General features: G+C 38.8%; 1 protein-coding gene across 4 annotated transcripts in view; it reads right to left on the bottom strand.

Moving 5' to 3' along the window:
- Positions 1–10,261: 10,261 nt before the first annotated feature.
- ARID4A (AT-rich interaction domain 4A) overlaps positions 10,262–25,739 on the bottom strand; it is a 47,057-nt gene continuing 31,579 nt past the window's right edge. Inside the window, exons 13-25 of one of the 4 annotated variants that reach the window (XM_084519974.1) lie at positions 24,111–24,205; positions 23,860–23,957; positions 22,127–22,355; positions 20,423–20,673; positions 18,051–18,248; positions 16,697–16,781; positions 16,402–16,528; positions 16,059–16,121; positions 13,997–15,127; positions 13,708–13,812; positions 12,702–12,917; positions 11,624–11,770; positions 10,262–11,246 (exon numbers count right to left, since the gene is read on the bottom strand). In XM_084519974.1, coding sequence (XP_084376100.1) covers positions 11,143–11,246; positions 11,624–11,770; positions 12,702–12,917; positions 13,708–13,812; positions 13,997–15,127; positions 16,059–16,121; positions 16,402–16,528; positions 16,697–16,781; positions 18,051–18,248; positions 20,423–20,673; positions 22,127–22,355; positions 23,860–23,957; positions 24,111–24,205 — 2,849 coding nt within the window. In that variant the 3' untranslated portion in view covers positions 10,262–11,142. Of the gene's footprint in view, positions 11,247–11,623; positions 11,771–12,701; positions 12,918–13,707; positions 13,813–13,996; positions 15,128–16,058; positions 16,122–16,332; positions 16,529–16,696; positions 16,782–18,050; positions 18,249–20,422; positions 20,674–22,126; positions 22,356–23,859; positions 23,958–24,110; positions 24,206–25,739 lie in introns of all 4 variants that reach the window. The other 3 variants (XM_084519972.1, XM_084519975.1, XM_084519973.1) reach the window with 3 other exon arrangements.

A 25,739-nucleotide genomic window follows, 5' to 3' on the forward strand; every position in this document is an offset into this window, starting at 1 on the left:
TGGTATGGTTGTATGTATGTTCTTTCCAAAGATACTTCTTAGGATACTGCTTGAGAGCCACGTTTTGTTTGCAGTCTTATTCCTCATCCTCTCTTAGAGTCTCGTTCGTTTGTTGCTGCTGACAGATAACCAGATTGATAACTTCATTTCAGCAGGGAGGTATTTGTGGATGCGTTGTATCTCTTAACTCAGGAAGAACTTCACTTGTTTCATTACCAGCCACCCTCTCAGAGCCCTGTGATCATTCGGAGCCTCCTGGAGCGCTGGCTGCTGATTATCAGAGCATGGAGCTGAGGGTTATTGCAAACAGCAGTCAACTGCTGCAGCTAATGAGCTCAGGTAGGCAGGGATGCTTTGCCAGCGTATCCCTAGGTTATGTTTGCCTCGTGTTTTACCAGGTCATTCCTTCACAAGTGAAATGAGTGTGTCATTAGCAGCACCTGTGCCCAAGGCAGCTCCTGTGCTCTCCTTGTTTCCCTCTGGGAAGCCTGGGGGTCCTGTAAAACTGGCTTCGTTGCCTGATATAAGTATGAATCGCTCCGAGCACTGAGCTTGCTGGCAGGTTGCTCCTCTCTGGTGGCATTCACGCAACTGAAGTACAAGATAAGCACGGGATGGTGCCTCTCTTGCTGCTGGATGGGTACAGAGAAGTTTGTGAAGACTGTCCTGATAATGTGGCTTTGGTTTGGAAAAAACTGTGCTCTGCTGAAAGGCTCCTGATAGCTGAGATTCTGTAGTCACTGTTAGTACAGTCGGATGACAGCTCATTCCTGTTTCATTATCAAATAGCTGCGTTCTGGAGTACAGAACAGAGGAAAAAATAGAGTGCACTTTCGTCAGTAACCACTGTAACATCCTGATAGCTAGCGCACACATTTTGCTTCAGTTCTCGCGAATAAAACACAGTAACAAATGGAACTGGATGTCAGAATTAGCATGTACATTGAGATATCAAGCAATGAAGACTGAAACAGAACCTGGCAGCTGATGTAAAATAGCTCTTCTATAGGCAACAGCAAGGAACAGAAATGGCAGGAGGCCTGCCTGCGTGCCTTTTTGTTGTTGTTGGCTTGTCTCTAGCTTTTGAATTCCATCAGCAGTTTGAAAACATAATTTCCTGCCTTGCCTCTTTTTGAATTTTTTTTTTCTTTACTACTATAACTCTCAGCTGCCCAGGCTGTGGATTACTGGGCGCTGACTGCAGCACAGTACACCTGCCCCTTCCACTGGACACTGCTCATCTTGCTGCTGTTCAAAGCTGCTCCAGCTCTCCACGGAGATCTGTCTGTATGCCTTTCAAAGGTGGAGGAAACAAATATGCTCGTATATTCTCACTGACGTGTTTTGTAGTATCCACATCACTGCTTTTTCCTACATAGCCCATGCCTTGTTACCTTGGAGATGGCTAACAGCTAATTCTAAAATGGTAAAGGCTGAAAAATAGCCCAAATAAGGCAGCAAGACTGGAAGGTCCAGGTTTTTTTCAAAGGAATAACAGACTAATAACGTCCAGATTGTTTGCTACACTTCGATGATAAACGTTATGGCCCTTAGAAGCAATGCATCCATATTAAATATTTAAGGCTTTTCTTTGAATGTCTAACAAAAAGACTTTTTAAGGTAATATAATTGAAAATATTCCATTTTCTCCTTGCATTTTAGTGTGGAAAGAGAACACTTAATTGGAAGAGTGATTTAAGAGTTTTAAGTTATGGGACTGGAGGATGTTCGTGTCTTTGGGGCAAATTTCCTTGAGGCTGAAGTGAGGAGGATTAAAAAATACATATTTTTTCCCTCATGTTTCAGGTTTTGGGGGTAGGAAGATGTGTAAATATTTGTTAAGACAGATTTATCGTACTAAAGGTTAGGCAAGTATTAGAGAGACTTAGTTAATAAATTACTTTCAGGCTCCCCAGTTTCCTTGGACTCCAGTTTTCAAGCCACCTTAACCCACTGTTATCCAGGGAAAACATACATTCTTAAAATCTATTCAGGCACCAGTTCTCCCTGCCTCTCCCTCCCCATGCTCTGTAAGCAAACAAGGGATTAAAGTGTCGCTGATTGAACGTTTTGTTGATAGCTGCTACCCTGAAATGATCCTGCCTGGATAAAAGCTCTGACTGCAGCAGGAGCAGCATGGTTATACTGACGAGGGTTTCTTTAGTGGATGTCGCAGTGTTCCCACATCTTCAATCCAGGTCTCTGCACCCAAGAATGATGATACAAATATATTTCAGCTTGGAAATAAAGTGCATCAATGTAACTAAGCCCCTGGGGTGGTGCACACAGAGCAACAGTGAAAATGTTCTTAAAAGGTTACTTTGTTTTGCTGAACTTTGACTTCCCTTTGCTTCCTTGGTGAGGCAGCATTACCTGACAAACAGCTTAACTGATGTTATTCGGAAAATGGTGTCCTGTAAGCCTTCGTCACCTGGGTTTGGGGATTGGGAATGATCCACAGCACTGAAAGAGTCGCTCTGTGTTTTAGTGCCTCGCATGCATTTTATTAATATTGCATTATGCATGTATTTATTAGCGTGTATTAGCAAAGGGCTGTAGCTGTTCTTTCCTCCTCAGTACCAGGTTGCTGCCAGTGCTCTGTCCTCAAAAAAACTGCGAAGGCAAAATCAGTATTTCAGGAGTGCCTGGATAGATACCCACTGAGAAGGCTGGGAATGTCTACAAAGGCAAGCTAGGTTAAAATTTTTACTCATAATCAACAGTTTATTGTTTAAGGGATCAAGTCCTGCCCCACCTCCTTCATCACGTCTAGCAGGTCAGAACCTCATAGCCTGAAGATGAGCTGCTGCAATGGTTACAGATTTGCTAACTCAAAGCCTTATCTTTAGATTCAACCATGTGTTAGTCTTTAAAGGATAGAATTAAATTGAAGTACAATTAGCTAATGGTTCATTTAAATTACGTTTGGTATTGTACATCCCAAGCCTCTCTTAAAGAGGAAGATAGCCAAAGGTACAAACATAAGGCTAGATTTCTAGCAGTTGTCCCTTTTGGTTTTCACAAAATGCCCACTGAATTGCAATACACTTCTGTGTGTAAAGTGTATCAGTAGTCACATATCTAACTGCCTGGCTTCTGATAGCACCGCTGTTTATCTTGTACCTAAATGTAGTAGGATTCTGCCAGCAAGATTATCTTGTGTGTATTTTGGGGGTTTGCCTACTGCGTATGGATGATAGATGCAGGTTTTTCAGCTATCCCAGTGATTAAGTGCAATGAGCAGAGATCCCATTTCTGCTGGTGGGAACCTAATCCACACGTTTTCTCTCCCAGCAGAGTATTCAAACCTCCATGACATAGCTTAATTGCGTATATTCTCCATTCTTCCTCTGGAAGAGCTTCAGCTCTGCACAGGATAGCGCGTGCACAGCCTAAATCAGAATAATTATGATAAAAAGAGACTACAGCATAGTATGGTTCCTACCTGAGTTCCTAAATGAAAGGCAACAATAGTAAAGGTAAGGTGTGGCGTGGAGGGTAAGTGAATCACCTTGCTGAAGCATGTTAGTTTAAGTGCAGGAATGGAAACAATCCTGATGCAAAGAGGAGAAAGGATGAAAAATGGAGTGGTGCCGAGGAGGGAGTACTAAGAAAGCTGTGACAAAAGGAGCGCCGGAGTGGAGGTGGGAGGGGACAGAAGGCAACAGCTGAGTAGCCTGCCTAAAAGGGGGTTGATGAGACTGGGCTGGTGAATGGACACTCTTTGGAGGTGACATTCATTGCAGCATAGAACACAGGTCCTTCCTCTTTAGAGGAGCGTTGAACCAAAAGGCTAGAAAATCATGCAATTACTGGTCAGCCCACAGAGAGTGGAACAATTTCAACAGGAAAGGTCAAATAAGAGCCTTGCTGCAGAATGCCCTGTGCATCAGCGGTGCTGGCAGAGTGATCAGATCAATCATCTGGAAGATTATAATAGAGGGTCCTTGAGTTCTTTCAGGGATGGGAGCAAAGTCCTAATTTCTGTAACCCCCACTGAGTGCTTGAGCTCTTAGCTGGAAGGGAGGCAAAGGATGCAAAAGCAATCTTTTGTAAGAAAAGTGAGGGCTAAACAATAATGCCAGGAGGAGTGCGACTGTGACTTCAGTGCAAGGAGGCATTCCTCTCTACTCTTAAATACTGAAACTTGGACTTGGAGAACTGGAGCTTAAGCAACAAGCATTTTCTCAGCGTTTTCTGTTAGCTACATTAGAAAGTCAGCACACAGTACCCAAATGATCTCATTCAAATCTTGGGGAGTCCATTCAGTTCGGCTCCCAATTTCTTGAACAAGTCTGGCCCAATTTGGAAATGTGACACTTAAATTACACCTTGCTTGTACCCAGAATTTTAAGATAGCATCAAAAGGATTCTAAATTGTTATAGTTTTACTAAATATTACAATTAAATATATATATATATTTCACCTGAGGAACATACTTAGACTTTTGGTGTTTGGTTCTTCTTTCGTTAAATAGAGCAGGCAGCATTCAACATTCAAGCTTCTGTAGTTCAGGACTAGGACTGTAAAATGATGGTCCGCTGTTTGCTCAAGATGTCTCAAATATAGAAACAGGTGCAACTGAAAGACACAAGAAACACACTAATTGGTCTTTAAAAAGTCAACATTTTCAAAAAATACAGAATAATTCAGTTGGAAGGGACCTGCAACAATCATCAGGTCCAACTGTCTGACCACTTCAGGGCTAACCAAAAGTTAAAGTGTGTTATTGAGGGCATTGTCCAAAGGTCCTTTGAACCCTGACACCCACAGTGTATCAACCACCTCCAGGACACCTGTTCCAGTGCTTGACTACCCTCATGGATAACAGGACACAATGCTTGAACTGACAGTGGCTGGGTTTTTTATTATTATTCTGTAACTTGGGTCCTCTCTAAAGGAATGGGAGAGGAGTGCTGAGGGAGCTGGGCTTACTATGTAAGTATTTACTAAGGTAGCATACTTGCTATACTGTAATTTTGTCATGTAAGGTGAAGGGGAGATGATTATTTCGATTTTAAATAAAGCAGAAATCCAGTAGGTGGCTATTTCTCTGTTTGACAGATCCTGCCCTTACTGGGGTGTGGGATTAAAGACCCATTCTCCTCACTTTCTGCCCAAGCACGTGATAGATTTGTGTGCACTGTGACTCCAGGGACACTCCAGGAGCCACAGCTGACAGGATTTCAAGCCTCCTCAGCCGCAGGGTGCACTGTAACCACCTTATCGGTAAGGAAAGGGGCGTTGGCCGCCTCTCTGACCGTGTTTGCACAGCAGGGCCTGCTTATCTCTTCAGGAAAAAGCGCCTCTGCCCTGCGGGAAGCAGGCGGGAGGTTGCAGTGCGATGGCGGGCTCTCCCGCCCGCCTCAGGACAGCTTGATCTCGGGGGCGGTGGTTGAAGCCACCTTAGACATGGTTTAAGTCACTTCAGACGCTGCATCTGAGCTCCTGCACCTCCATTTGGGCCTTGAAACACTGCCCAAGCAGGGGCTGAGGTGGTGGCGAGGCTGAGGGAAGGGCGGGAGCCCCGCTGGTAACTGGCCCCTCACGCGTGTGGAGCCTGAGGCGCTGCAGGCCAGCAGGGCCTCCCCGTGCAGGGGAAAGGTCCTGCAGTCAGTGTGTGAGGAAAATCATAATAAAAATACATTCCTACAGCTTTTTATTGCCTTCAGGAGATGTAGGGAGGAGGGCAGAGAAATGCTGCAGGTGACAGAGTGCGGCGGCCTCGCCCTGAGGTGGAGCAGGGAAAGGCAGCGCAGACGGAGCCACTGGGTGTACAGGGCAATAAACTGAAAGGGAAAAGAATGAACAGTGTAATAAATAACAGTTTTAAGAGACTGGGCCTGACGTGGGCAGACAGAGATGATCAGAGGTTGCACTATGAAAAGCTGCACCCCACGTGGTGAGATAGTTCCCCCCCCACACTCCTCTGTGCCAAGTGTAAGCAGAAGGAATCAAGCTTTTTTTCATCTCTTTTTCTTCTTCAAAAATAACTTTAAACCTTACCAATCCCTAGAGGAAGTAATTTTCACAAAATGAATGACCATCAAGAGATACGGTTTTAAGCTGGCCATAGATGTAAACAAGTGGCTTGTTAAAAAAAAGAAATAATCACCCTTGTGCGAAACAAACAATGTATTTCATACGAATTCCACATCTTGCCCCTCCTTATGTAACTGGCATAGCTGGCAGGATCGTGGCAAATTAGGTCAAGCTGTACCCAGATGAGGGATTAGAAACAGTGGTTTAGAAATAGCTGAAGAAACTGACAGGGCTGGAATGGAAATATTGCTGGGCTACTCTGAAAACCAGGGAAATAGAGAGACGGAGCCAATAGCACATAATAATCGTGTCTATTGAGAACAAGGCTCACAATGTGAGTTAGGCAAATGCACTGCTGATAAACATCCTGCAGGTTTTCACAGCTGTAATGGAGCGCTAGTGCTGATTTTCTTTGCTGGCAAACAACGAAATATAGAGAAAGTAACAGTCACAATAGTTGCTTTTTTGTCAAAATGTGTGAGCTGTATTGGTAAATTAAAGCCAAATACTGTAAAACCAAGACCCTTTTTCACCCTCAAAAGCTATTACTATAGGACAAGCAACAGCGTAATGGTAGTACTATTATAAATAGCAGGCAGTTGGAGACCTAAAGCTGAACCAACCAGCACAGTCCCACTCCAGAACAGAAAGTAGGATCTCTGAAAACGGGAAGCAGCAGGAATAGGGGTGAGATAATTCAAAACACAGAGGAAGCCAGCAAAGTCCTATTCTTAGAAAGGTTGAGAAGTGGTCTGCTTTCATAATTAAGATTGTCTTATCATTTCAGTTTTCTTTAAACGACAGTGCAGTGAGTATTCGTCATCAGGCTGTAGGGAGACAACATGGTATAATGACAGATTTTCCCCAAATTTGAGGGCAACAGCTTGGTAGGAGTGTGAGCTAATTATAAAAAGTTTTTTTTTTTTTTTTTTTTTCCCCCTAAGCCCTGGAATTAAAATGAGTCAGTTTCTGGCAACATCCCCATTGGTTACACTGCTCTGTCGTGTTTTACATCTTCAGAGGTAGTCTTTATCCTGCACTTTGTAGCAAATAATAAAATTCCAAGTACAGAGAACTAAAAATAACCAAGGTTTTAGTGCACAGTATCTGCAAAACACAAGGGCACAGTGAAATAAACAGCTCAACATACTTTTAACACACTCGTTTTCTGTTTCAACCTGTGAATCAGTCTTCTAGTCCAACTGTCAGTTTTGTTTCAAGTGATCAAACCAAACATGCTCTTGAAAAAGAGCACAACAGCATTTCTTAGACTTACTTCTTAGACTTTACTGCTGTAAAAGATTCCAGTAAATGCTGCCCAGAAAACCCATTTGACCACCTCAGATATCCAAGAACATTTTTAACAGAGAAAAGAACATTTCATTAGAATTTAACATTGACTTTTCTGTGTGAAATGCCATCTTCTTGACAAAGCTATTTGGAGAAAGAAGGCACTCTCAAGTGGATAGCCTAACTGAGACACGAGCTGAGAATCCAAACATTCCACTTCTCCTTCCAGCTCTACACCAAAGCCATTCTGTGCAATTCTGGTGTCCCTTACCATGTAAAATAAGAATATGAACCCGCTTCAAAAACTGCTGTCTACATTAATCTATTACTATGTATTAAAATAAATTAAGAATCTCAGTCGAACTTGTACAAAATACCTCAAAGTGAGCAAGTGATTTCACTTTCTCCTCTACTGCCATCCTTCAAATTAAAGGTCTTTGCTGCTCCCTGTGAAAGTCAAATGCATTATGTTTCATGAATATACACGCTTTTATTCACTCCTGCTTTTACTTCCAGTTATTACCGTAAGTCTGTAAGACTTCTGTTGAAACAATGCTTTGTTATTTTGTTACGACATCTTTGAACAGATCAGGCAGAAGCAAAGTGATTAAGTGGGTTCTCAAACACAAGCAGTCCGATGGAGGAACCAGAAACAAGGAGATTAAACTGGGTGTTGCCTAACTTACACCTTAGAGATAAAATAAAAACTCATTAGTATACGTATAGTTGGACACACTTTCATGAAAAGAAAGAACTCGAGTAAAGTAGCAAACCTTTTTTTGCCCTTTTTCCTTGCATGCAGAATTTTTGTTTTCTAACTTTCAAATTATCTACTGATACAATCTAAAGTAATAAGCCTGCCAGAAATCTGGTAGTTATTCATATCAGCTGTAGGTGGTAGGGGAAGGTCTGAATTTTCTTAGAGACCTTTATAGCAGTTGTAAGTGTTTGATCCCTTAATCCTTTGCAATTTTGCTACCTCCTAACTAAGCCTGAAATAGCGTGTATCATTTTGTCAAAAACTGCACATTAGGAGGCAGAACAGGGAAGACTGCCAAGAGGGTGCTTTATTTTTGATTGTTCCTGCAAACATGATATGTAATCTCTTGTTTAAAAAAAAATCCCAATTCAGTGTAATCATAATTACTGTGTCCTCAACAGTATGAACTTTAACTCAAGGCATTGGAAAGCACTTTGGAGTTTGCTTTATGGCAACAAAACAGAAATGAATGGATTATAACAGTTAGAAATAAAAGACCTGTTAGGGTCTTGTTGATTTCAATTTTAGAGCAGCATAGTCCCATATTATAATCTGTTTTTCCCTATAGTTTATGACATTAAAAAATATCACTTTAAACATCTACTGAATAATCATGGCTAACTGATATACTTCTTGCCAAAAAGACAGAACTAGGAAACCAGAGACACGTGAGAGGTTTTGCTGGTAAACTCATCCATCTTTTCTTGCTGGTTAACTTTCTCTCAGGATAATAATGTCAATTGTTATTCCAGGGCTCTGATTAGTACTACTGTGAGGTAAGCAAGTGGAAACAGGGAATGGGGAAGAGTTTTCTTTATATGAAGCAGCAGCAATCAGTTAGACTGGATTTCCATGTCTCATGGAAATCTTCCATGCGCTATTTTAAACATTCTTAAGAGATAAGGAGAAGCAGTAAGTGTACATACAGTGAATATCAATGCCAAAACGGAGGTGGCTGAGAGCTCATCCATCATTTATGCATGTTGACTGTGTGTATATATCTGTTTAAACCTTCATACAGTATGTAGACAGAGGTTAGATATCTGCATAAAACATATATTAGTCTTGTTTCGCTGAATTTAAAATTTACTTCTATAAATACCAATCATGGAAGATAATCTGATAGACCGTGACCCTGTTATTTCCTTTAAAATGAGTATTGCTATTTTATTCACAGCTACTAGGAGGTTAACAGTGAAAGCTAACTCTGAAAAAAAGCCTTTACAACAATTCATGGAGAATAATTTCCCTATTTAGATAAGTCTGGACATTTACAAGAACAATCGTTTAAATAAAAATAGAATTTAAAGCCTATGTTTAAAACATAGCCTTTATTAATGCTGTCTAGTGAGCTCCATATTTATCTTACATTGAAATAGTTCTGCTTTGCTTAAGAAAAGACAGAAAAAGTGCAGTTACAAGAGTACTTTTTCTTTAATTTTCTGCGAAAATGGAAGGAATCGGAATCACAAGTTGACAAATGTTGTAAAATGAGATTTCAAGAAACATCAATTTTAGTAATGCTACTCCATCACTAGTGTTTCGTTCTGACTTTCTGCTGTGTGAACCAGAATATCCTGATATACAGTCTAGAGCATCTATGTTATTACTCTACAGCATATTAAACACAGAAAAAGGGGTTAAGAACCCCTTCCAATGTACAAACATGAATAAAAAAATTGATAAAAAATCACTTTTATACATAATGTATATGCAAACTGCTTTAAATACATGGTTTTGGAAGAGTTATTTACAAAATGTATCTGTCTGTGGGACAATCCACAGACAAAGCAGACACAGTTGCTTTACTTTATTGTTGCATCTCAACTTTGGGAGATATAAATTCATTCGGCAGTATAGCAAACACAAGAACTTGTGACAAAGTATCTTAAGGGCAACCCAAAAAATTTTGTTCCTCAAAACAAGGTTAAGTACTAGGACTGCCAAAGTTTCCAAATAAAGTCATAGTTTAATCCAGATGCCCGCTTACAGATCTATATTGTAGAGGACACATCGACGGACCCACTTTTAATACAGGCATGGCCACTGGATAAAACCTCCTGTAAGAGCCATAACTGATAGGTATGTTTTATCGAAAGAGTGAACTAACCTAGATTTTTTTTTCCAATTTTATTAATATTTTAAAAAATACATAAAAATACAACATCCAATGTCTGAATAAATATATTTAACAAGTTGCAAGATACCTTATTTTACACAAAAATTTCAGCTTTAGAAATCTTGTTAAATAACTTCATCGTTGTTATATATTTCATTTTTTGTCTTTTTGTAACAAAATAAAAACTCTGAAATTACATAGAAAAAAGACAAAATATTTTTGTCAAGGGATAAGATAGTCCACTGAAAACCTATTCACAATTCCACTGTAAACATTAATAAACATTAAAATATTTGCATAATTGTGTGCTCAAAAATCCTATAAAAAGTGGAAGACTTATTACAACTGTAGTTTTCAGTCAACTACACTTCCTTTCACAATTTATTTTGTCCCATTTACATCTTTAAAACTGGGCACATTGCTGAACACATACTTTGGCAGTTCTGTATAGCAAGTGCTTCCACAAAGAGGAACTACTCACCAAGAGTCAATATACAGCTCGGTGAAAGTGCAGCAGTTTCTCAGTTCATTTTGATAATATTCTGATGTCTACTTGGTGCACTTGCTCTTCTAAGATTTCCCTAGAACACCTGAATGCTTCATTGGACATAACTTTTCAAATTTGATAAGTGCCCTTTCTCTGCATTAACAAAAAAACAAAACAAAAACAAACACAATGACAAGCATGTCACATTGTGCCTACAAACCTTCAGTTATCAATGAGCTTAATTTCTCTGAACAGTAAATTAAAAAACAAACAAACAAACAACAAAAAAAAGGAGGGTAGGAGGGTAGAACAGATATAGTCCAGCAGTGGAAGTGTGTACAGGATATACTTGGCAATGTCAAACCAGTTGAGTGCTTTCTGTGGTTGAATTTCAGGATTTAAGTCCATGGCAGCAAGTTGCTGGCAAGGCAGAGAAATGTGTATCACCTGCATTCTACAGCAAGCACATTTTGGGGAGGAGAAGACGACGATGGACTCATTCCAGTGTCTGACGAAGCAGATGACATGGACGCTCCTGTATGAGACACTGAATATACAGAACATATCAGCATCAGACTGTCCAAGTACGTATCATAATGAAGGTTTCTGTAGTTATTATATTAAAAAGACCTCAAAGATTTTGCACATCACAGAAACTGATATACTCAGACCATACTTGCAACTAGGAAGTCCAAATTCCCAATGGACAATTATAAAAAAAAAAAAAAAATCAGTGTTTTTGTTACGTTCGAGTTCTGAAAAGCCACAGATACTCTTTCTAAATACATATATATGAACAGAATAAGCATATAACACTTTTTTTCCCCCAAAAAAACAATACTGTCAAACTTCAGTTGCTTCAGATTGTGTATTTGCAAGAAAATGAACATCTCAGGGGAAGCAAAAAGCAAATTTGAAAGTTACCTTCTCTGTCTTTCTTTTTTAATCGCTTTCTTCTCCTGTCTATGGTTGCTACTTCTGACTTCAGAGACATGTAGTACTTTCTGATTTCCTGTAGTTTTTCTTGTAAGAAAGAGATCCTTTCAGCGCTGCTCATATTGTCCAGTTCATCTTAAAAGCGAGAAGAAAAGGAAGAAAAGCTTCATTAAGGTGATCTTAGAAAAATGAATGCAGCTTTCAGAGTATACAAGACGCAGTGTGAAAGATAACACTTCCGTAACACTACACCAAAAAGGCCTGTGACTGATTTAGAATACGGGAATTCACATATTCTTCTTTCAGAAAAAAAATATTCTTGTAAATTCCCTCTAATCCAAGCTCCTTAAATCAGGCAGATAACACTAATAAGAATCATGCTGCCCATGAGGAAAGGCTACACTGTAGATATTTAACTATCCTTCCTAGATGCACTCTTAATGAAAGATCTTTCTTTCTTCTTCTTATCAGTGAAAGAAGGAAGAGTGGCACTCAAAAAAATGTCTTTATCTTCCTTAGTTTTAGGCCTTTTTAAAAAAATGACAAGTGAGAAAAAGAAAAGAAACGCATGATAAAATACACCAAGTAATCTCTTATCATCCTGTTCATCCAATCGCTACCTGTTCAGATTACAATCTCAATTTTAGCAGCATTGACTCCTGAACTTTAATATTTTGATCATGGCACCAAAAACTACATTCAGACTACATTCACTTTTTGGGGGAGTATGAAAGAGTTAGGACTGCAGCGTACAGACGCTTCATAACCCCAAAATTTACTGAACATTACTTAAAATCATCTGGGATCAACAAGCAGAGGAATATGTGCATGTGTAAAAATCACATTTCTGTCTACTTTAAAAAAAGAAGCTGGAAAGCACAGAAATAATAGTGAATGTAGCTAAGGAATTCAAGCATTCACTCTGAAGACTTTGCTGAAGCTTTTCTAAAATATTGAAGATCCTACACCTCAAAATTTATGCTTCACAGTTTAAGAAAAAAAAAATAAAAACTAAAAAAACTAAAAAAAAAAAAAACCAACAACAACAACAACAAAAACAACTTACTGAGTTGAAAACTCCATTTGTGTACTCTAGGAGAAGCATTCTGGTGGTGGTGCTTCTCTCTGTGTTTATCCTTCTCTCCATCTTTGATGTGAGGTGACATCACTCTTGCAGGTGATCGAGAAATCTTCTGTGGTTTGGATGAGTTCATGTGTTTCACAGGAGTACATTTACTGGAACTGTCCAGGACAGGAAGGTCTTCACTGTCACTGCTTTGTCCTGCAGTAAGAGAAATATACTTGACTTCAAAACAAACACTGACATTTTTAAAATGTTATATAAATTACAAAAAGGATTAAGAAAGAACTGCTCCTCCTTGCTCGGAAAATTCCAAAATACACACAGGAAAATTTGAATCATCAGATACAACATGGGCTGAACTCTCAAGTAAACTGATCTTTAATGCAGAAGAGTCAAGGGCTGACCAGGCCCTTTAGTTAAGGAGTAATAATCATTTTTTGCTACAGAATTAATAAGGAACAATGATAAGCTATCCTAAGCCACATATTTTGGGGTTCAAATATAAAGCAGACGCTAGAACTCCTTTTTTAAAGATTAAGACTGTATTAATACAGATAGAACACTTGTGAAACACGACTAATAGCATAAAAGCTTTAACAAGAAACAGAACATTTCAAGCTATAGCATATGCAAACATTTTAGATTCATGAAATACTTTCTATGTTCTACATTAGCTGGAAAATTTCTGAATATTCTATGTCAGATAATTAACCATTTTAGTTTGATATTCAAAATAAAAAATAGTAATAAAAACAACAACAACAACAACAAAAAAAACCACAAAGCTTTCACAAGGCCCAAATATATTGACTCATTCTATTTGGCTTCTTCAAATTTTGATCAAGGTAACAATGATTACCAAAATTGAGGTATGGAAACATAAGTTCCAGTTAACAGAAATATTCTGTCTGTAACAATGAAAGCAGGGGGCCCTATACATGTCTGTATGACAGCACACCCTTCCCCACCACCCCCCTCAGGAATGTACCTGTTCCATTCTTTTCATTTTTGGCTGCAGCACTTGATCGCTTTGGAGTACGCTTTTGTTTTTTTGCCAGTGTTCCACTACTGCTGTCACTGGGTCTTTTTTGACCTACGTGAGGGGAAAAGGAATAAAAATGCACCTCAAATATTTCTGCTACAAACGAAATCTTTTTATAAGCAAGAAAGAAATGTAAAGCTAGAAGACAAAACAAAGCAGTCAATTTTAGCAAAGCAATACCAGACCTAAGATGACTTCAGAAACCATTAAACTGCCTTTCAGAGGCAATGCTCACCCTTCTCTCCGATGTCTCTTTCTTGCACCGCTATGCTACAATTGCTTGACGTGGTACTGGCCTCAAACCCGTTAGCAGACTCGCTTTCGCAGAGCCCCTCTTGAGATTCCTCTGCCACGCTGTCGACTTCAATAGTCATGTCACTCTCACTCTTGATGCTGCGGGACTCATCCTGACTGAGAGTAAGAGGTGAGGCCACTGAAAAGCTTGGCTGGGCAGCAGGGGGTAAGGCAGACGGATTTGAATTTGAAGTATTTGGGTCTGGCTTTTCTGATATTGTGTCTTCGCTACTGCTCTTCTCCTTTTCATCCAAGTCATCCAAGTCTACTTCGTGACAGAGCAAAGTTTCCGGACCAATCTGAGGCATTGCATCATCCTCATCTTTTAAGGGAACGTTATCGTTTTCCTCAGATGGACATTCAAAGTTCTCATTCCTCATCTCTTGACCATGCTGAACTGATTCTGCCACCAGGGATGGCATTTCTTCATTCTCAGTTCTGAGAGACTCTTCAGCGTTCAGCCCTCTACATTCCTCTGCCCCGGTACATTCATTGGTCCTCTCATCAGATACAATATTTGGGACTTCCATCTCACTCTCCCGTCGATTCCTTTTCTCAGGTGATGCCTGCTCTGAAGTTTTCCTTTTCAAAAGCTTCTTATCTTTTGTAGAAGGTTCCATTTCACTTTCAGTAGTGCTGGAAATCTCTTTACAGTCCAAGGAAGACATGTCTAATCTTTCACTTTCTGTAAGAGATTCATTTGCCACATCTTCCTGACTTCCTGGTGAAATCTTTGCATTCTCTAAACAGGAATCTTTTGTCTTGCTCCTTCTCCCTTTTCCTTTAGGTGATTTTTCAGCTTCTCTCTTGATTTCTTCCATTTGTTCTGATTTATTTCCAAAAATCTGAACAATTTGTTCACTTTCTTCAACTTCCAGTTTCAGTGTTTCCAATGGCTGCACTTGACTCCTGTCATTTTCTCTCAGTGCATGAGGGATCTTTGGGCTTTCCTCATCTAGCTTCTCATCATTTAGTTTTTCATTTTTTTCCAGTTCTGAAGTTTCTGGAGAAAATTCTTCATTCAAATTCTTCTCAGATGACTCATCTGCTTCACTGTCAGATGAGCCAGAGTCTGCAAAAATAAAAATAAAAAAAAACAGAAGGGAAAATCACCCTAAATCATCAATTACCATTACTTTTGTCAACTACACAAAAACGTTTACAAGAATTCCATGCTACTAAAATCGATTTACAATAAACAGTTCCAAATTTCAATAACAAACAAAATGTGTATTAATGAATACACTTACTACAGTTCTTATTGTTACTAAAAACCCCTATTAACTACTGTAACAGCAGCAGTCCTATTCCCCAAATTATCCAGTATGAACAAATCAGTTTAGCAAAAATGATTTTACATATTCCAACCACCTGTTTATCTACCTGTAGATATCATCACCCAATCTGACATCAGCAAAACCAAGCAACCAACAACCAAACCAAAACTTTTTTTCACGTTCACCCCTCCAACCAGGGGAAAAAAAAACAAAACAAAACACCTCTCCCACACCACAATATGGACAGTCCATTGCTGAACTGTTGTACCAATCACATACCATTTAAAATGCAAGCACTATTATGTTACCAGATTTTTTCAAGGGACCTGTACTAAAAGGTGTTGATTTCACTTCAGATCTTTCTCACAGAGGCTTAGAAATATCAAAAATATCGTTGTAATTTGTATATATTTAACTCTACTGGATGATGCAGTACTGAGGCTGAGGACTTAATTACCATTATAAAAACTAATATTATACCACTAGATTTGGTCTGTTCAGGATTAAGACTGAAAGGCTGTGGCTAAAGAAGATAGGGTGACTTGCACTGTCATTCCTATGCCATAGCTTGCCTGTGAGCAAATTGTGCTCTTCAGCAGTTTCAGTTCAACTACTTCCTCAGTAAAATTCATGAGGGAAACCAAAAATAAATAAATAAATAGAAACCTCTTTTCAAAAAAGGTACTAAAAAACCTGAAAAACATACACAGGACTGAGATCACTCACCGTTTGATCCTCTATCAGAATCAAACATTCCTGAGCTACGTCTCGTCTGCCTGCGAGGTGTTGCTAAAATCAAAATCAAAAATATTAATTTTTATAGAGTAAAATCTGCACTGAATTTTTTTGTTGTTGTTTTACTGCTTGCACGCTGACTGGTTAAGTAGGACTTCAAAGCTGCTGAAAGCACTCTGTTCCCTGAAGTTGTCATGTTAATGCACTGCATTACATCACTGTTTACATGCACTTCCATGCCAGAACAAGAGTGCATCAGATGTACCTTCTGTTCCATTTGGCAATGGTGAGGAATCTGACAAGTTGTTCCGTGCACTTCTGGCTCCTGATTTACCTTCGCTATTAGGTGTTTTGGATAAAGATGTGTTTGATGGAAGAGTAGATTTCAGAGGCGGCCGCCCTCGCTTTGATTTTTGTTTCTCCTCCTCTTTCTTCTCATCCTTTTCACTGTCTTCTTTATTCTGAGGGAGAGAATTGGGTATTTATTAACGTGAAACCTTTTCTTATTTAACCCTATACATCAGTTAAAAAGCTAGACTACGGACTAAATAATCTTTTTTTAAAATTAAGAACAATCATAATCATAAAGTATGGTACTATAAGAAACTTATTGAAATAATCAATATTACTTTTGTTCTTTTCTTCTGTTTTCTCTTTGGTCCTCCTTTGTCCACAGGCCAGATAATCCGATCAGCTTTCACCCATTCATCATACCTGAAAAAACAAAACAACATACTTTTACTACGGCATATAAAAACTTGTTTGCAATATGATATTTAAAAGACTGAATTACAGAAAATATTTATTAAGGAGAGGTAGAAAAGTAGAGCATATATTTACAAATACAAGCAGTATTTTGGCATTAGAAAGATTAAGTTTCTAATAAATTTGATTATTAATATTCTATTTTTTTCTTCTAATAATAATTTCTAATTTGGCTTCTAAGATTTTAAGAAAATTTGTGAACAGAGGCATGGGGGAAATGTTGGTACAAAGCTCCACATCTCTTGCTTGCAAAGCACGACAAGTCAGGAAAATGAGACAGCTACACAATTTCTGAATAATGTCACATGATATACCAGATGTTGCTGAGGCATGATTTGGTGAAAACAGATAAAATATACCTTTTTTCACTGAGTTTTTAAATTATAGCAACAAACAGAAAGATTCTGAAAAGCGTAAAATATACTGCTAGTGCTTATCAAAATTTCCTGAGTTATTATCAAGGCAAAGAGAAACATGTACATATCTGGGGGAATACCACTCTCTCCTCCCGCCCAAACTTAACGTTGCCTCAAAAATATATTTGCTTAATTTACTTAAAAACTTACGGATTTTATCAATTCTCAAGTTATACAACAGAAGTGTTTTATTTTTATTTTTTTAAATATCACTTGTGATATGTTTGCCTGTATAATCACAATGCTCTTAAAAAAACAAAACAAAACAGCAGTTTCTACAGCAGTATCAGCGTGGCTGCCAAGAGAAGCTTTTGATGATTTTTTTCCTGTAGTTCTCTGTTGCTTAGCTCTCTCCTACCCTCTCTACATGTAACAACCGTTCTTTATAATCACAGTTAACACTGAACGCAAGAATAAATTTTGTTGCCAAAATCTCAGTGCTTGATAATCTTCTAATTGCAGACATTTTCACTGTTCCCAGTGACTCTTATTTAAAAGTCTGATGCTGCTAACGCTAGCTGACACAATAAATTACAGGGATACTCCTGTGAGGAGAGAGGATTACTCACTTCAAGCAGGATGGAAACTTGGAAACATACAAGTCTATTCTGAGATTTCAATGCAACAGCGTCATACCATGAACAAAATTACTACCATTGAAAAATAGAAGAGTCAGATCCTGTTACCATGTTGATAATTCAACTCAGAGGCAAGTCACCGACGATCTTCTCCAGAACAAGAACTGTTTTGGAAGTAATAATCTTTTTAACGAATCAAGAAATGAAATTCAATGTGTTCTCACCTTACATTCCAACCGTAGTAATGAACTAAATATAAAACTTCTCCATCGTCAATTTCAGTGCTTTTAATACTGGCTTCATAAATTTTTTGAGTCTTTCCACGTCCGTATTTTACTTTTACTTTGGTTCCAGTCAGGCAGGGTTCTGCGTCCTCCTCATCCTCTTCACCTTCTGATTCTCCTTTGTTCTCCATTTCCTCCCTGCAGTAAAGTATATTCAAAATACCCACTAATTAGTCACAATCAAAATTTTAACATTTAACTAGCAGAGCCAAGCTTTTTTGCATCCTGCTCTACTTTTAAAACATACTTGCTTTTGACACACTACTTTGTAAAAATTTCGTTTTCATCTACACTTTGATTAATAGATTATAGCTTACTAACAGCATACGGAAGTTTGGATGGCCAAACATGATGTCCTCTCATGGATATGAACACCATTCTACTGCAACAAATCTTGATTACAGCAGTTTTTAACCAAATTTAGGTGTCTACACAGCTTTTATTAGCTACATCTACATCTTATTAGTTATATCCAATATTTAAACACAATATCAAAACATTGTTCCAACAATCAGTCTAACCCATTTTTAGGGTGAACTTAGAATAATGTAAAAGTTAAACTAAAAAAAAGTCCCCAGGAAGGAAAATACTGAAAGACTACGGATTTCTTTTAATACAATATTTTTGCTGGCCCTCAGTGAAAGATGAACTATCCTGTTGGGGCAAACAGTTGAAAGAAAAACAAAGCTGACAAGCACCACCCGTATCACTTAAAAGAAAACTATTTTTGATGTCTTAGTCATTTGACATACCCCTACAACCTGCTACACACCCACACTGTGCCTGCACATTTGAGGCATTTTTGCATGCTATGCTCTACTCCAATATTTTTCTTTGGGCTGCACAGTAACATTTTCTTTAAAATAACTGTTGCTTCCATTCCTCAAACCTCTTTAGCAGAAAAGATGCAATATCCCTGCTTGTAACTCAACAAATCCTATTAATTAGCAACTGTGTCCCACACAGCTTGGCCACATGGATCAGCAAAACAAAGCAGGAAAAACAGCTCAAACAATTAAAATCCTACCCTTGACCACAGACAGAAGTTGTTAGATAGAAGACATCTACTCTGGTAAAAACTCAGACACCCGGTCATAGCTTGTTTTTAACCAGGAATGTAAATCCAATTCAAGCTGTCAAACTTGGTCTCCAGGTGCAATTTTCCCTTGGGTGGTGGTTTTACCCTGCTGGGCAGCCAAACTCCACTACAGCTGCTCTCTCACTCCCCCTCAGAAGAGGGGAAGAATTTGATTAAAGGGTAAAGGAAGAGGGGAAAAAAAAAAACCTAGCAAAGGCCATGAAGAAGCACAGAGAGAGGAAAAAAATAATTCTCTACTTCCCAGAATAAGTGATATTTGGCCATGGCCTGGGACACAGGGACTCAACAGGCGTAGTGGTTGTTTGGGGGGACAGAAGTCTTCGTAACGAGAGCCTCTCCTCTCCTTCCCCTTTCCCACCTTCTGCTGCTGTGTGACATCACGTGGCATGGAACATCCCTTCGGTTGGTTTCGGTGAGCTGTCCTGGTGATGTTCCCTCCCCACCTCTTGCCCACCCCGGGTTGGAGGGAGCCCTGATGCGGTGCCAGTACTGCTCAGCAGCAGACACAACCCTGGTGTGATCCCAGTGCTGTTCTAGCTACAGGTGCAGAGCACAGCACTGCAGGGGCTGCTGCAGGGAATGTTAACTCCACCCCAGCCAGAGCCGGTAGCCCTCAGCACATGGTTTGTTTCCTCTGCTGTCTCCTCACCCATCCACTACTCAGTCACTCAGTCACTGCCTGCCACGTATCTCTATCCCATTCTTTTCAACCTACCTTTAGGTTTCATTCAAACTCTTTTTTCCTCTGCCTTCTTGGCAGATCCTCTCCTACCTACAATACATTTAAGTAACAACAAAACTATGCAAGCTGTAGGTTCAGTGGTCAGCATTAAGCACAGAAGAGGGGCTTTTTTCCATCTGTATTTTAACTGCCCAGTTGCTCACCACCCATATAGCTGCCTGCTCTACTTGGCACCTACACGTACTAGTGTGATAAAGCACAAAGACAACCTTGGCAGGACTTTCACGGAAATGGAAGTGAAAAATACTGCCAGCCGTCTCCCAGAAAAAAGGTCACTCCTTCAAGTATAGTAAACTCTCCGAGCTTGAAATAGTATTTTCTTTTTCCTGTCTGGCTGAGCGAATTAAGGTCTCTGATTTCCACATCTTAGAAACTGGTCAGATCTCCCGCTCTGTGGATACTCTTGCTTGGAGTATGGCTCTATCAGGACACATATATACTTCTAAGAAGGTGCTACAAATTCATTCTTACCTCTCCCTCTGCCTCTCTTCCTCTTCATCTGACTCTTTATCAGACTCTTCCTGTTTTTTAATTTTTTTCTCTTTTTGCTTTGGTGTAGTTTTTCTCCCTAGTGGAGTTTCATTTTCTTTCTTTTCTGCATTCTCAAGTGTTTCCTCTATATCTTTGTTTTCCTTGTTACTGTCTTTTAATTTATCTTGTGTTTTATCCTCTTCACTCTCTCTTTTAGCAGGCGTTGCATCACGGGCAAGTCTTCTTCGTCCCTAGAACAGAAACAAAATTAGAAGTTTTTAAAAGGTACTTTGAGTAGCTGGACAACTGCTGTCTGGCACTGTGACGGGTCCTTGGGGGGGGTCTAGTACAGATTAACAATTTTACTACTAGAACTATCTTTGATAAAGACATTGCATAGTAACCAGAACATTTAAAATACGTTATGAATGCAAGGTTAGTTATTTGGAGGCAATCCAAAGACAACAGTAATGAAGGCACTATAATTATGATTCACAGTAAAACGGTAAATACTTTGAAATCATTCATAAACAGACAGTTGTTGACTGGATTAATAAAGTAATAAAATATATGATCAAGTAATACTTAGTTATTAACAAATTAACATCAACAACAAACAATTAAAAAAATAACTTTGATTCCTTCATCATCTCAAGAACCAATTTTCTCCAAAAAGTTTGTCAAGGTAAAACAAAAAAACAAAGCTAGTGTCATGCCAGGAACTTCATCAAGGCTGATACGGTTTGGAAAAAACACGTTAGATAGAATACAGAATGTAAATCTAAACTTATGTTTACAGAACGTCTTTCAACTAGTGATTTAAAGGCCATATCCTTGTTTGAAAAATTGATTTACAAGAGGTACTTCAGTAGGATTACATTTTAGTTAACAGGATGCTTACAACTTTAACAATTTTAAAAGTTGCATTTTCTTGTCCTTTAGTCACAGTTCTCTTCTAAAGAGCACATAATGACTTTTTAAAAGAACCAACGGGAGTGCTACAGCACCCTAATTCAGTCATATTCAAATACCTTTAAAGTACTCTTGTATTCTTGATCAGGTCCAGTTTCTACCAGCTGATGGGTCACAGCTCTTATCTATGTAACTACTAACACAACCCTCACCTATACAGCATTCAAAGACAGAGGAAGACAAAAAACAACAAAATCTTCCCTCTCCTCTTTTGTCTCTGTACTGTAAAATTGCATGTTTTCTTCAATTAAAAGAGATATCGTGATAAAAATCAACTCAAAGAAACGGGACTTCCTTTGATTCTTTAGGCTGTAGCAGTCCCTCAATATCCTTGCTTCCTGATGCACAGCTCTGAATTCCATGCGCCTGGGGAAATTCCCACCCACAACCAGGATTGTCCTGCTGGGTTTCCCTGTTCTGATGATATACAGCTCTCAGTAGCTCTCAAACTATCCCCGAATAGAAACACGGCTGACATCAACACGGCCTTAGCAAATCCCATAGATGGCTTAGAACACAAAGAAATAACGAAAACCGATTCTATTCACAGGTAGAATGTAATTAACAACTGAACACCAACTCTTCGTTCACTGAACACTGTCCTACGCTCTCATACAAGCACATTAATTCAAATGTACAGTTGCTCCACAAGGGAAAACTCATTATGTAAACTGTTCAGTATACAAAGGGGTTTTGTTAAGTACTAAATAGAAATCAGTTCGAACTACTTACCCTTGGGGATCTTAGTTCTATTTCTTCTTTTTCACTCTCACTGCTGGAATAATTTTCTTCTGCTTCTTTTTTTACTTCTGTTGGAGGCATTTTTTGCTCCTCTTTCACACTTTCCTCCATTGGTTCCTCGTGTTTCTGTATGTCTTCTACGACTTTTGGTTCATTGTGATGGATGGTCCTGAACTGAATGTTTGCCGAACGGCAGTACTCTTCAAAACCATAAAGATACCTATAGGTAGAAAGAAAGTTTTGTTTACATGTTTCACCTTGTGTTTTTTAATTCATTGGAGTAAAAAAAAAAAAAAAAAAAAAAAAAAAAAAAGCTCTTTTTCTGCTTGTAGGGAAAAGCAGGAGTAGTAACTTCAGGAAACAAAAATGCCAGAGGAGGTTCTGAAATGAAACAGTTCTGCACACAAGTCAAGCAGCAAAAAGGAAAACTCTGCATGTACACACAGGTGCTTCTCACACATTTAACTTCATCTCTGTCCAATTAAGAACTCATGACAGTAAAGCTTACGAATATGTACACTGTTTTGCAAACGTACACTGACAGCTAAGATCAGCCCAGTATTATAATACGGGCATACAAACAAGTTACCACATGGTAACAAATTGTCGTGCATCAGCTTGTCCTCTGGTAACTGCCTGTGTACACACTCTAATCCAGCTACAGGTGAGAGAAGTATGAACTAGCTTATCCCTCAAAGAATAAGTATGTAAATCACAACACACCATCATGTGTTCATACAACATCATTACCTCCACTGTAATAAATAAATATGTGCAACATTTCTATTTTTTTTTTTTATCATACATACTCTTCTCTGTAAATTCAGACCTTAAATATGTGCCCGGTTCAAATCCCACTGAAGACAGTCTAAATATTTTCATCAACATTAATGTGAGTTGAGTCATTAGCCATCCCTATTCAATCAGCCAAATTTTCCTAGGTTCGAGTCAAGAGAACCTCATTCTTCCCTTTTGCTCAAAAACCCCAATCATTTCTTGCTCAAACTTTCAGGAGAATAAATAATTAAAATTATCTTTATTTAGAAAACGAGACTGAAAAATGTAATTCCTGAAAGGTTTCCGTTTCAACAGTTATAACCTTACTGAAAACTAGAGGTCAGAATAAGAAGTGTTATGCATTTTCAATCACAGTAGTAATTTTGCTACTCAATACCGTCACATCACCATAGCAATGTACATCGGTTATGCTCTAAAGCTATTATTCCACAGATGCCACACAAAGATGACATTTAAACATGCTGCCTGAAACACATCTTCCTCTACCAACATTTGTGAGGAAGTTAAAGAAACTGGTATAAAATTCTGCTCACAGCATGCAGAATCTACAGGCTTCTTCAAAGAGCATGCGACTGAGATCAATAACCACAAATTGCAAAGCTGAGTTTGCCAAAACCTTTTTGCTCCTAAATAACTGTTATATTCTGAAATGGCAGCATCACCTGCTGAAAATAAACGCTTCTTGATAAGAAAATGAGCAGGATTCTACTGTATTACAGCAACAAGAACTTATCCAGTCCTGACCACTCCTCCTTTTCTCTGTCATTTCAATCCTTGGCACTGGAAAACGCTCAAAACTCCTCATTAACTGAAGAATGTCAACTACTGTTTCATTAAACTAGCAAAAAGTGCTTAAATATTGTACAAGTAATTAAAAAAAACAACAACTAAGAATGTTTTCACCATTATACAATAGGAGAACTTACTTTCTATAAGCAGTTTTTACATTGTAGGAAGCAGCCGAGTTCAAAATAGGAATGCCAAGGTCCATATAAATTTGCTTCCATACAGCTCCGCTCTCAATCTTTGGTGGGGGGAAAAAGAAAAAAAAAAAAAAAAGCTAAGTTTTCAGTTTTTGTTTACCAAGAACATTAAGGAATGACACTTAACAAAGACACAGTTCACGATCTTTAAGAAGGATGAGACATGTTTAGTTTAGGAAACATCTGACACTTACATTGTCACACCCACCCTGCTGATATACCAGTCTAAATAGTTTGAAGAGATTAAGGTCCTTGTAGCCCAGAACAGGTGGTTTGTTGATAGGAGTACCTAAATAAAACAAAGATAGAAACAAAATGTTATCACACAGAACAGAAAACTGCTTTTTCCATTCATACAGCACCCACTTGATTACCTGGATACACACTCTTCACGCTTGACACCTCTCTACATTTTAACATCTCTCTTTAATAGTTCTGTATGTTGCAGTTCAGTAGTTTCCAACCCCTCTTTTGGATACATCACATATTTCTGACTGTTTTATTAGCATACTGCCACCAGCTGCTTGATAACTACGATTTCTTGATCTCCTTTCCAGTTCTGTGCGATAATCCCTATCCAACTGGCTGCATCCCACTGTTCCTCTCCTGAGGGTGGGGGCAGGCAGAATTGCAGCAAGCTCTGCAGAGTGCCTGATAAATGCTGGAATACAGCAACGTGTGAAGACAGTAACTCAAAACACTGTGGTCTGAAAGGAATGGGAAAGAAGCAGAAATGCTGAACTACGAAAAGAGACTCAGGCAGAACGTGAAACAGCACAGTCCTAACAGGACATGAATATCTGGGACAATTCTGAGTCAAATTCTTTCCTTTTCTCAGATGAGTGGGAATTATATAAAAAATAATAATTTCAAAAGGAGAAACCAAGTGACTGGGGAAAGCAGCTGCCTATGTAGATAGTATTCATCCCAGCAAGGAGGAACATCAAACCTCTTTCCTGCTGCTTGTCATTTTCCTTCATCTTCATGCAATTGTATTTGGAATCTTGAAAATAACTTCATTTGGGAATACTGGCATGGTTATATGAATCAAAATATTCTTAATGAGAGAAGAGAACGTAGAACAAATCTGGTGGGAACACATGTTGCTATAAGAGCAGGAGGGAAAAAGGTCAGGGAGAAAGACCCTGTCCTGAAGAAGACGTGCACATTGCTCAATCAACATGCTAGCTTAAAGAACAGTTTCTACACTGGAACTTCAAATTCAGTGCACAAATGCTTTCTTCTTTCTCCTCTGCAGATCACTGGCATCATCTCTCTACTTGGTTTGTAGTAGGTTTGGTAAGTGTTTAAGAAAGGGAGCAGGGAAGAAAGAAAACAGAAAAGGGGGAAGAACCAGTCTACCAGAAGTATAGATTTTACACCACCAACAGTTTTCTTCTTATTATTATTATTTTTCCTGAAATAACCTGTCTTGGAAGAATAACAGGCTGTCTCTAAAAACACTGGTTCTACACAAATGGCCTCACAATGCTGTACTGCAGTATACTCTGCCATAATACATGATCTGTGATAAGCACCTGGCAATATTGAACAGACTTGGAACTCTTCCTTTGTTATTGAGTGGTTGAGAAGAGACCTCATCCATAGGGATGCAGAGCCTCTTTAACAAAGTTAACTTGATGTTTTATTTTCACTTTAAAACCCAAGAAAATGTTGTACTTTAAAAGGAAATAAAGGAGAAATATTCTGACACTACATGCATCCCACTGTAGTGTCAGTCCCATCACAACTTCAGATATGAACAGCTTATGTAACAGTTCTCCCAAGTCAGCAGGTACATCCTGCTCTCTGCCTATACACTG

This window comes from Aythya ferina (genome assembly GCF_964211825.1).
Source record: "Aythya ferina genome assembly, chromosome: 5".
Taxonomy (NCBI): domain Eukaryota; kingdom Metazoa; phylum Chordata; class Aves; order Anseriformes; family Anatidae; genus Aythya; species Aythya ferina.